The sequence below is a fragment of the Panulirus ornatus genome, chromosome 15 (assembly GCF_036320965.1).
Source record: "Panulirus ornatus isolate Po-2019 chromosome 15, ASM3632096v1, whole genome shotgun sequence".
Lineage (NCBI taxonomy): Eukaryota > Metazoa > Arthropoda > Malacostraca > Decapoda > Palinuridae > Panulirus > Panulirus ornatus.
This window is the reverse complement of record NC_092238.1, coordinates 25064920-25077705: the sequence shown is the minus strand read 5'-3', so window position 1 is coordinate 25077705 and position 12786 is coordinate 25064920. Positions and strand designations below refer to the sequence as shown.

At 37.3% G+C, this 12786-nt stretch overlaps 1 protein-coding gene across 1 annotated transcript; it reads left to right on the top strand.

The window, feature by feature from the left end:
- The first annotated feature begins 1000 nt into the window (after positions 1–1000).
- Positions 1001–12476, top strand: LOC139753775 (UPF0598 protein CG30010). The gene is made up of 4 exons (XM_071670628.1): positions 1001–1210; positions 2723–2771; positions 8020–8162; positions 11691–12476. The coding sequence occupies exons 1-4, from the start codon at positions 1034–1036 to the stop codon at positions 12033–12035; spliced, it is 714 nt and encodes a 237-aa protein (XP_071526729.1). The 5' UTR covers positions 1001–1033; the 3' UTR covers positions 12036–12476.
- The last annotated feature ends 310 nt before the right edge of the window (positions 12477–12786 follow it).

Here is a 12786-nt window from a genome sequence, read left to right as displayed (position 1 = left end):
CTCTAGCTTTGGAAATAAAGAGCTAAAAGGCCTTAGAGCAAGGATTTCATCCCCAACCTCCAAAATAACCATTTAAAGTGAACAAATACGTTACTAGAATGTGTCATAATTACTAGTGTCAGTTCTTACCATGAAAGTAAACACTAATACAAGATGAATATGTATAAAAATAATCAATTTCAAAAGATACGTTCATATCACCTCTAGAGATCATAAACATGAAAACTCTACTAATTTGATATTCTTTAAAACAATACCAATATTTGCAGATGTTCAAATATCGTCACGAGCAATAAGACTGAAACTGAGAGTAACGTTTTGGGGTCAATGGAATTCCTACCATAACCACTTCAATACATGTCATAGGGAGCTAAAAAAAATACTTACGCAATTTCCATGATCTCTTCGATAAGTTGGGAGATCTATTAGGGTTCATGTTGGCCCCAGAAAATAATTCTCCATCCACAAATAAGTCTGCAGCGGCAACGTTCACACCAATCAGCTGGTCCTGGACAGAGTGTAAACAACCACCTGGTAACGCGATTTTTCCACTCTCCTGTACACTTCAGGTCAATGGCGCCATTACTGTACTCACTGGAGATACTCTACTCTCTCACAAAAACACTGGGCTATTGTAATTCACCTCAGCTCTCACCACTCGCATCTGTGATGAGGAGAACCTGCCACAGAAACAACACCATTTCAGGTTTCCTGAGACTACTGCTAATGTGAGAACGAAGCTAAGTTTTCATTGGTTGATTTGTGGGAGGCTAGAGCCGTGGCAACCAATGAATTCCTAGTTTTTTCGTTTATTATGGCTCTCATGAAACTTAGTCAAATAAGAAAATAAGATTACTCAATATAAAATCATGTTATAAAAATTCATTGCTTTAATCAAAGTTATCCTTGTAATATGGTTTGTAAAAAGTGATAGTGGGTTTTAATCACTGTATAGAACTTTTGAAGAAATCAATTTTGATATGGATTCAACATTCTTTATTTGTTTATTTTGTTCTACCTACATGATGTAAACATGTTGGTGAATGTGTTATCAAAGAATAGTGTAGGAATTTCTTTAGGATGTATGACTCGTGCATGGCAAGCGCTATCGAGGCGCTACACAAGTGCATGCAACTTAGAGTATGTGCAGGGTCAGGAGCCAGAACCCAGAATCAGGGAATATTTTTATTATATCGACCATCAAGGCATGGTATGTAAACTTATGTATCAATGTTGTTTTTATTTATCCACAAGAACAAATGTACTGCAGATATTGTACGGTATCTTGACACATTCTGGTCAAAGAATATTAAGCTAGATAACATTTCACTGATTTTCCTGACAAGAAAATAATCCCAACAACCTAAGTTTTACTCAGGTTTGTCTTGTCCGGGATAACATGTGAACTGACAACATTTGTTACTAGATTAATGTCATCGTTTCACGTGTCCTTGTAGCTTTAGTCATGAACATTTGACTTGACAACGGTATGGTTTCATTTAAAGGGCACCATATAGATAATTTAAGGACGAAGTTAAGGAACTGAAAGAGACGCATATTAGTGAAATCCTCATACTTAGCACAAGTGGTTTAGATGGGGGATTGTGAGGTGGATCTCTACCAATGATTTTATATATCATGATAACAAATTGGCATTGGAGAAGGCCCTGATGATCAGAGGATGAATTATCAGTAATACATCAAAATTACTTTGGGATATTTAGCAACTTTGTTCTCCAACGTTAAGAGAGTTCTCTAAAAGTAATATGGAGTGTGATTTGAAGCATTATTTTTAATCTGTGTTTTTATACAAGGTATAATTAGTGAGGGTTATGAATATAAGGAAAAGTGGAAGGTTGAATGATGTAATCTTGGGGTAGACATTTTTTATAAAAATCAATAGATCTTGTTTTTTAAGCATCAGTTACCCTCTTCTTGTAATTAAAGATTTATCAGAAATATGCTAATATTCAATTGCTTTGCTGCTGTGGACCACATGAAATAGTTTGTTTGTGGGAAAATGGGATGATGCTGCAAAACACTGCTTTTACTCTTAACTTTCTCTTGACATTCGTTTATAGCTGGCTTAATACTCAGTTAAGAGAGTGTTTAGTGTGCTTAGATTAAGATATTGGAAACCTATGTTAGTTTCAAGTGATAAGGAAAGTAGGTGAGTTTTCATACATTTTTTATTTTTCACGTGGGTTAAATACTCTTACAGTAACTAAATTGTTATTCTTCATGCTGTTACCCATGCCAGTATTGCCATATATTTTTGTAGGATATATGATTGTGCAAATCTTCGTACTGGAAGTGGTGCATGCTTGGGCTGCTGGAGCCTTTAGAAAGATGTCCTTGGTCGCACCAGCACTCTTACATAGAGATTAGTCTTGGTGTAATTATATATTAGAAATGAATGGAATCATCCTCCATAACTCTTATAGTTTCAAAACACTACTCTAGATGAAAACCTAAAGGAAAGTTTCAGGAAAACCTAGCATACCTGTAATGTATTTATGAGACAGACGATAATGGATGAAGCAGTGGAGATTGTGTATGATTAAGCCTTTCAAAAAACAGTATCATCTTCAATACACATCTACTGGCTGATCATACTGCTAGTTACTTGCATTACTTGATATCCCAGCTATAGATTTATTACCACAAAGATATATTATTAGATGAATGTTTAAGTTAGCTGACGCATTTTTGTTTTTTACAGTTGTTCTTGGATGATTCAAGAATGAAGAACTTTACTTCATGCTTCAAGGGTAAGTATTTGTTTTTAGAGGCTTTGTGTTTTAGTTATCTCCATCTCATCCCAAAACTGAGTGAGTTGTGGAACATGAGGTGCAAAAGAATTAATTTTTAAAGGCAGAAGGAAAAAAGTTTCAACTTAGTAGTGTGTGGAGAGTAATTCTTGAGTGGACAATTTATGTGTATTTAAAAAATGTAAGGTTTAATTTTTAGTTGTAACGACTGGACTTCTATGTATATGGATTTCTTATATGTCTTTTGTCATAGCCAGAACAAAGTGAGAGATGTTCAGGTTTCCTCACACATTATTGTCACTGAACCATTTCCACATATGCTTGAAAAAACTCGACAGTAATCCTCAACACAATTAGTACTGCAAGATATCTTCATAAGTAAGATAGTCTTTATTTCCTAGCAATTAGAAATATAGAATATGCAAAAGGGATACAGTTGAGATGAAAAGTTTTTATTGTTATATCCTCTTGGTCAATCTCTCCTCACTCATTCTTTCCATGTGCCCAAACCATTTCAAAACACCCTCTTCTGCTCTCTCAACCACGCTCTTTTTATTTCCACACATCTCTCTTACCCTTACGTTACTTACTCGATCAAACCACCTCACACCACACATTGTCCTCAAACATCTCATTTCCAGCACATCCATCCTCCTGCGCACATCTCTATCCATAGCCCACGCCTCGCAACCATACAACATTGTTGGAACCACTATTCCCTCAAACATACCCATTTTTGCTTTCCGAGATAATGTTCTCGACTTCCACACATTTTTCAAGGCTCCCAAAATTTTCGCCCCCTCCCCCACCCTATGATCCACTTCCGCTTCCATGGTTCCATCCGCTGACAGATCCACTCTCAGATATCTAAAACACTTCACTTCCTCCAGTTTTTCTCCATTCAAACTCACCTCCCAATTGACTTGACCCTCACCCCTACTGTACCTAATAACCTTGCTCTTATTCACATTTACTCTCAACTTTCTTCTTCCACACACTTTACCAAACTCAGTCACCAGCTTCTGCAGTTTCTCACATGAATCAGCCACCAGCGCTGTATCATCAGCGAACAACAACTGACTCACTTCCCAAGCTCTCTCATCCCCAACAGACTTCATACTTGCCCATCTTTCCAGGACTCTTGCATTTACCTCCCTTACAACCCCATCCATAAACAAATTAAACAACCATGGAGACATCACACACCCCTGCCGCAAACCTACATTCACTGAGAACCAATCACTTTCCTCTCTTCCTACACGTACACATGCCTTACATCCTCGATAAAAACTTTTCACTGCTTCTAACAACTTGCCTCCAACACCATATATTCTTAATACCTTCCACAGAGCATCTCTATCAACTCGATCATATGCCTTCTCCAGATCCATAAATGCTACATACAAATCCATTTGCTTTTCTAAGTATTTCTCACATACATTCTTCAAAGCAAACACCTGATCCACACATCCTCTACCACTTCTGAAACCGCACTGCTCTTCCCCAATCTGATGCTCTGTACATGCCTTCACCCTCTCAATCAATACCCTCCCATATAATTTACCAGGAATACTCAACAAACTTATACCTCTGTAATTTGAGCACTCACTCTTATCCCCTTTGCCTTTGTACAATGGCACTATGCACGCATTCCGCCAATCCTCAGGCACCTCACCATGAGTCATACATACATTAAATAACCTTACCAACCAGTCAACAATACAGTCACCCCCTTTTTAATAAATTCCACTGCAATACCATCCAAACCTGCTGCCTTGCCGGCTTTCATCTTCCGCAAAGCTTTTACTACCTCTTCTCTGTTTACCAAATCATTTTCCCTAACCCTCTCACTTTGCACACCACCTCGACCAAAACACCCTATATCTGCCACTCTGTCATCAGACACATTCAACAAACCTTCAAAATACTCATTCCATCTCCTTCTCACATTAGAAATTAGAAAGTGTGTGCCATATCATTTGCATAACTTTCAGTTATATATTAGAGATGATGGAGGTGCATGGATATGATATAGAAATAGAGTAACATCATGGTAGAACTAAGATATAGGTAAGACCATGGATGAGAACGGATTGTGAAATGATATGAATATTCCAGTGAAAAATGAAGGACTCATATCAAACATTTAGTTTTCAATACCTCTGATAATGAAGTAAAGGAGATTAAGTGAAAAAAATACAGGAATTTTAGGGAAGATTAAAAGCTACATGAATTATTTTAGGGAAGATTAAAAGCTACATGAATTTTTGAAAGGGAACGTTTGTCAGGTTAGAAGAGGAGAATGCTGATAATTTAGAATGAGGTTTTACAGGAGGTGGATGATAATGTGTTAAGAGCTGGGGATATGGTACTGTATGACTAGATAAACAAGGTTGAGGTTTTGTAAGAGGTGCAGAGAATACATTAAGAAACATGGATTTTATTGACTTAAGAGTTGGAGAATTGTTGTATTGGGACTAGATATTAATAGAGATAATAATAGTTACAGTTTGATAGAAGACACTACTAAGGAAGTGGGAATGAGAGCAATAATGCATCTTAACACTTAGCAAGTGAAGTAAGAAAAGGACATATTATGATCTGGGGAGACAACTTTTGAACAGTAACAGAGCTTGTATGTAGCTGCATGTAAAGTGGATTTTTGAGTAATTGAATGAAAGCAATGATTGGTCCATTGCTTAAAGCTGAAGAAAGTAAAAGTTAGTGAAGTCTTACCAGTGAATTGATTTAGAATACACATACAGGTGCACCATTGATTTTCCGGCACTCTTGGTTCCAAAGCCTTACCGGATTGACCATTTTGCTGGACCAATTGTAGTCATGTAATGATAATTCATCAACACACCTCAAACCCATTAATTATACATCTCCCATGTGTCTAAAGTATACCATGGACTGCTAGAAATTTACATTAAACAAAAATGTTTGAGCACCATAAGATGGTAAGTCTGTCCTTAGATTGTTTGAATCCTGTGGGGTCTTCTTTCTCTTCTGTTGTTAGTGTTTTCCTAGGTATGCATCACCAGAATAATGCAGTTTCATCTGTATTATACACCTGCTGAGGCTGAGGTGTTCGTCAGCTATGGGTTTTGCAAATTCGTCAACATACTTGGCAGCTCCTTCATGGTTTGCAGACTGCTTTTCTCCGCACACTTTATTCATGGAAATTCCATGACACTTCTTGAGTCTTTGAAGCCATCTTTCACTATAGTCACACTTATGATGTAGTTTAAGTTCTTTATGGAACAACTTAGCCTGGTCTATTATCATGCTACCTGACAAGTCCACTCCATCACTCCAACTCTGTCAAAACCATTCCATCATTACTCGATTGTGGTCAGTACACTTACCATCTTTCATAGTTTTTCTAATCGTCATTTGCTTCTTGGAATCACTGTCTGCATAGAATTTCAATATTTTCCCCCTTTGCTTCTTTATATCATAAACAGTTGATGAACCAATACTGTAGATGTCACTCAGCTTATGCACTGAAATACCATGGTCCATGTTTTTCGACAGTTCTACTTTATCTTGGATCGATATGGACTGAAGTTCACCTTTAACACCACAGCTGACACTCTCATATGTCTTAGAAGCCATAGCTAGGGTTAGATTTAAGCAAAGTAAGCTAAGTATCTCACAGAATTGCGGTATCACCACCAACAAGTGCAGCGTAAAGAATGTAAATTGCGCGCCCTACACACAATTTCATCTGTGGCCGCCCTGTAAACTAGTCTGGTGGCCGCGGTAATTTCAAGTTCCCTCACTGATTTTGTCTGGACTAAAGGAGGTGTCAAACCATCAGTTGCCAGAAATTCAGTGGTGCACCTGTAATTGGTAAGATGACTAATAGTCATATGATGGTCTTTGTAAGTCTGGTTCTATTCTAAACATTTTCTTAACAGGGTAGCTGACATTTTCAAAGCCATCTCAGACTTCTTTAACATCAGATGCACACACTTTTCAGACTTCCAAGATTTTTGTAAATTCTGAGAGTCAACCCCTGCTGAAAAGGAGTGCTTTGTGGGCTACTTGCTAGAAAACTCTGCTTATTGGCCATAAAGAGGCTGCCTTGAAAGGGCACCTCAGCCTCCAGCTGAGTTGGACTTGGATGAAGAAAGGGTCTTGCTTCTCACAGGAGCATGGAAGGAACTATTAAGTCCTTTAGAAATGTACTTTTTAAGACATGAGTGACAGAGCCCCCACCTTGCTGTATCCTTCCGGCATTTTCTCTTGAAGAGACACAGTTTGTAACAGCTTTCCTTCATAGGACAGTCCTAGAAGACCTTGTTCTAGTACCTTCTGAATGTCCTCATGGGGAAAAAGGGAACTGCATGCTGTTATTAAAGCATGCCCCAAATCTCTCCCTTTGAGCTCCTCTTTATTGCATGCTCTGGACAGGTTCACAAGGGGCAGAAATATCTGCAGTGACTAAGTGAACTTCCCAATTGTGAAGAATGGAGAATTTATTAAACAACAGTTAGATAAAAAAAAATGTCTCTGAATCTCATTTAATTTGGTAAGGCTTGGGATATTTGGTCCACTCCGGAAACTGAGAATCCCATCCTCCCTTTGTTTGCAGGACTGCTATGGAGAAAGTCTAAGACAGATTGAGCATTCTCATTCACAAACATTGCTATGAAAAATGCTGACTTTTTGATTTCAGGAGATGTCCTTTGTCCTCAGAGCTCTGGAACATATCATGGGAAAAAGGCTTTCAAGAAGCAAAAAAAAGAAAAACAGCTTTTGTCTCACCCCAAGGGAAGTGTTGTTGACACTGGGGATTTCGAAATATCTTCAAAGAAAATGGAAACAAACTATTCAGTCTTTGTGAAGGACTTTACATAAGCTTCTTCCATGTTGCATTAATGAGGAATCCAAGGACAGCCAAAACCAAACTTCATGTGAATTAATGTCCAGCTTATAATAATCATCTGTCAGCAGGGTTTTCCATGAAAAAGGAAACAGGATTGATGGGTACAGTTTATGGAGTTGATGTTCAACTCTTTTCCAAGGCAAACTTCACTTTCACTTCTCCCATATAGTTGTTCCATATGTGTGGCTGAGGTTTACTAATCTCACTCTGAAATGAATTGTAAATTACATACCTCTTTCAGAATAATGCTTTCCCACTTTGTTTGTTTGACTCAAGCATTTCTTGTCAGTGGCTTTCAATTATCTTATGTACCATTTCATGCAGGTTTACTTATTAGTTTCCCTGTTTCAGAGAAGAAGTTCTTGCAGTTTTTCTTCAGTCGACTTCGATTTAATGAAACTGGCCGATATCCAGAGTTTCCATTTTTGTCTCCATGTGGTCGAGAGAGGAACTTTATTAGATGTGATGATCTCCCATTGGTTTTCACACACTTGGTAAGACAGGATGAACACAACTTTGAATCAGTAGGTATTCAGCTACTGTAGAACAGAATTGTCTCAGTTATGGCTGCCTTAGATTAGAGCACCTGCCAAATTGCAAATTTTACTTTATTATGGATATTGATATTGCTACGGGGACCTTAGAATAGATCAGATAAGTTAAAACCGTACAGATTTGATTTTCCTTTACTTAAGGTTTTGTCTGTTTTAAACTGTATTGTGACTGCACAGTATTATTTACTGAACTTAACAAAAATTCTTTGATGCTTCCAATGCCCAAAATGTACAATGTATGCCAAGTACCAACAGTTGATTACATAGAATTTGAAAAACTAGGAGTGCCCTCATGCCAGATGAAGGTGAGGATGAGTAAACATGAGTGTCATGTTACTACCTCAGGAGAAGTAGGTCTTGCATGGTGTGGATTTACTTAGGGGGTCATTGAAACACAGTCCGAGCTCAGGAGCATCAAGCAATGGACTTAGTGAAATTGTTGGAGTTGTTGTACCTGGGTATCTGTAATGCATAGGTGCCATTTTAAACCATTCTTGCAGTGCTACTTGTATCATGATATTAGCTGTTTCTTTGATTAGCTTTCATGAAATCTCCATATGGTCATTATCTCTTGTTGAATGATGAAACACTTCTGTTCCAAGAACCTAATGAGTTGATTTACCAGTTTTATACCTACATCCATGCTTATCCTTTCCTGTGTAACTTTCTTTAACAGTCACTCCCTTCACAGTTTTCTTGAATGGGCCTCTACACTAGTAAAACAATTCCTTTTTGTATCACCTGGCAAACCACTGACACATCACAATCCAATTAGTAATACCATCACACAAATTCTTGGTAACTTCTTTACCCCCTTAGTTTACCTTAACAGTTTTGTTGCTTGGGTTTCCATACTTTTCATACTATGAATATTAAATCCTTTAAACTCAGTGGTGTATTTGTTGACATCAGACAGTCCAAGGCCACAGATTATGGTGGGCATTGTTGACATCAGACAGTCCAAGGCCACAGATTATGATGGGCATTATTTACTGTACGCGGTGTCATTGCATCCTGTGTCCAGATGCCATCCTTGATGGTGAGATGCTTCTTGAAGGTTTCAGCTCCTGCATCAAAAGACAGACTCACCTATAATGTAAGAATTCTTTTCTGTATGTATACATCATATTACAAATAATTCCATAATGCATAGGCTGAATCAGGGTAGTGCAAACAGGGATAAAGCACCTGTGGGACGCCACAGTTATTCACGATGAGAACAGTTTTGTAGTTTTCAGGTTGCTCAATTAATAACAGTGCTTTTGAGTCTCCACAGCAAGAGGCTCAAGTGTGGTCTTGTCCTATTTATTGCTACAATAAATCAATGGCACAACCTTTGCTCTTTTAAGGACACAAGGATGAGTACTTTTGCCATTCACAAGCAACATACATTTGTGCATGCCAGCACCATCACTGGTAATGCATGTGAAAATAGTGAGCCTGTCTTTGGTTTCTTTGACCCCGGTCATCCCACAACTTTCCACTTGCTAGCACATTCTTTATGATGCAATGGCAGGAAAGGACAGTCTCATTAGTATTATGAATTTGCTCAGAAGTTAGCTTTTCATCCCACAAGAACTTTAGGGAATTACTATACTAATGTACTAAGCAGTTACCTTACCTTCAAGTAATTTCTCACCACATGTTTTCTGTAGCAAATATGCCATGACTTTGCTTAAATTTTTGCAACCAATCTATGGAGAAGTCGCAGGCCATATGCCATGACTTTGCTTAAATTTTTGCAACCAATCAATCTATGGAGAAGTCGCAGGCCATATTGATCCCTGACTCCTGATGAAAGATTTTAATCATTTTTTGAGAATGGAGCCAGAAATTACTCTAGCCATTCTTAATTAAGCAATTCAAGGTTGCCCCATTCACTTTCTTACATGTAGCAGTGCCCTCATCTTTTCACTTTCATCATAGAAAATCAGCAGCTTTTCATGTTACTTCTTCAGAATGGTCATACAGGTTATGCAGTGGTGCACATTTCTCTAACTTCTGTAGAGTTTTCATTTCCTTTTGAATAATTTGTAATTTTTTCTTTTTTTTATGATGCTTGTTGACCATAACAAGGAGAAGATACACAGAAATAACATGGGAGTGCAACAGACACAATCACATTGTATTCATTGCAAACAGTGAATTGTGGTGATGTGCAGGTGCCAGGACAGCATCCAGACAACTAGCAGTAGCTTCCATAAATACAAACAACAGTTTGCTTAACATGGCTTGTGGAGCATTTTTTCTCAGTCTATAAAGTTTTTTATATTCTCAACAACTTTACACTTGTAGTTATTTAAAACACTTCATTAAACCTCTTCTTTATTTCTGATATAACAATGAAAGTTGTAGGTTATAGTGGAGGTGAATGATTACATAGAAACTGAAGTGCTTACAACACATTTATACACTTTTATTGAGGTTAATTTTTTATAGCCCTATGCACTATTCATGCTTAGCAGTTCAAATCCAAGCACACATTGGATTGTATCTACTTTGTTATTTGTACTTTTTGTGCGGTACAGGTTGAGAGTTCCAAGCTCATGGTTCCAAGTCTCCTGAACTTTCTGTATCTTCAAGTAGCCCTTTAAATCTATGTAAACTGCAGGCAGTGAACTCCTTGCTTAGTTTATTCTAACCATCCACCACCCTTGCACTAAACCATGACTTGTTAACATCCTTGCCCACATTTGTTTCACCCAGCTTTTGTCATGGATCTGGTTACTCTTGTTCTGCATCTCATGGAGAATGGTTCATTGTTAGCATCATCCAGCTGATTTAGAAACTTCTATCATTAGATCCTCCTCTCTTTTCTCTCATTTACCTGTCCTTTACAATTTTCAAGGAAAGAATGTCACACCTCCACCTACTCGATTCTTCTATCATTTTTCACAATGTGTTCTGGGTCACAGCAATTCCTATTTGGGTTGTAGATTAAGTGTAATACTGAACACTTCATATCCGCATTAATTTATCATTATACTTTGCATGAAGGTACAGTCTCTCCTTATATCCTGAAATCTAGTATTATCCATTAACAAGCATGACTGTCATGTTAATTCACATTCTTTGTTAATCATGTGGATATGATGAACTAATTTTGTGGTATAACAACTTTACCATAATGGTAATAGCAAATCTTTTGCTGACATATTTTGTTGTCCCCAGTTTCAGTAAAGAAAAACCAGATATTCTTCTAAAAAACTGAACTAAAGTTAGAAATGAAGCTTGGAGGACTGATGCGCTGTTCATTTCCATTACCATTGATGTGGAATTATATTTTGCATACTCTGGGTAATCCAGGGTTGCTGATTCAGTTTCTGATAAAGGAATATAGTATTTTCATAGAGTATGTCATGAAGTAGTAGTTTTTAGAGTTTGAGGAGAATTTTAGGAATAGTTCTATTTCCCTAATAGTATTGTGTGTGAACTATATTCAAAGCATTGAAAATTCAATATTTTCAGGTAATGAAAGATATGGCCTCTGGACCAGAAGAGCATCTGGCATATGGCAACGCAGGGGACGTAATGACTCTCTTCTTCCAGCCATCTGAAATATGCATGCAGACTGAAACAGGGCGGGTATATCACCCAGCTCCAGAACGTGTTGGAGGTGTGGGACTCATCAGATCACAGTTATCCATTCACCTTTCAACACACTTTATTTTTAGAAATGGTGAAGAAAAACCTCCCACTCACATAACCTGGAGGGACCAGGAAATAGAGTTAACCCAGAATTTAGTACCAACACTGCAGAAATTAGAAGATGTCAGAAAATATAGTTTAGGAATTTTGGAAGATACAACATAAGATGAAATTTCACATGCAGTGTGCATGTCATTGCCATTTATGTATTTGCATAGAAGAATGCTAATCACTATATTTATAGTGGTTTGGTTGAAAGATTTACTCCTTTCTTCGTAGTACTTTCTTTCATGTTAGAATATATCTTTCAGGTAGGTACTCTTTATAAAATATACATCCTGATTATAAGATCATTGTATACTAGGAAAATTTACAATACTTATTTTTATAGGATAGTTTTTAGGGTTGTGGTATTGTTATAGAATGAAACCTTGTATCTATAAAGTTGTTCTTTCGGTTGAAGTTTATCTAAAAGGTGCCTTTAATTATGATTTGCTCTGTACAATATGTTATTGTTGATAAGCACTCTTGTTATGTATATTTTCTTTTGTGTACTGCACGTGTATATACCACTGTGATTAGGGAAATATTAAAAGAAAAACGAAATTTTAAGTTTGTTACTCATAATATCCTGCTATAAACTGTATTTTTATCAGTAATTTGGTGTTGCTGGACTCCTCCTGCTCGAGATTACACTGCGAGTGAAAAGTCACCTTTACTGAGGCTGCATAATCATCAGTTGACGAGAGAGTACAGTTTTGTCAAAGAATTAATAATTTCAAATTTACTGAGTGTAACATAGACTTGGAGCCACAGAAGCACCTGGTAAAAGTTGTCATGGGTAACACCAGAACCCTTTCAGAAAGGGGTCCTGAGGTCATGAATTTAATAAAAATCATTAAATTTTAGGACTTGT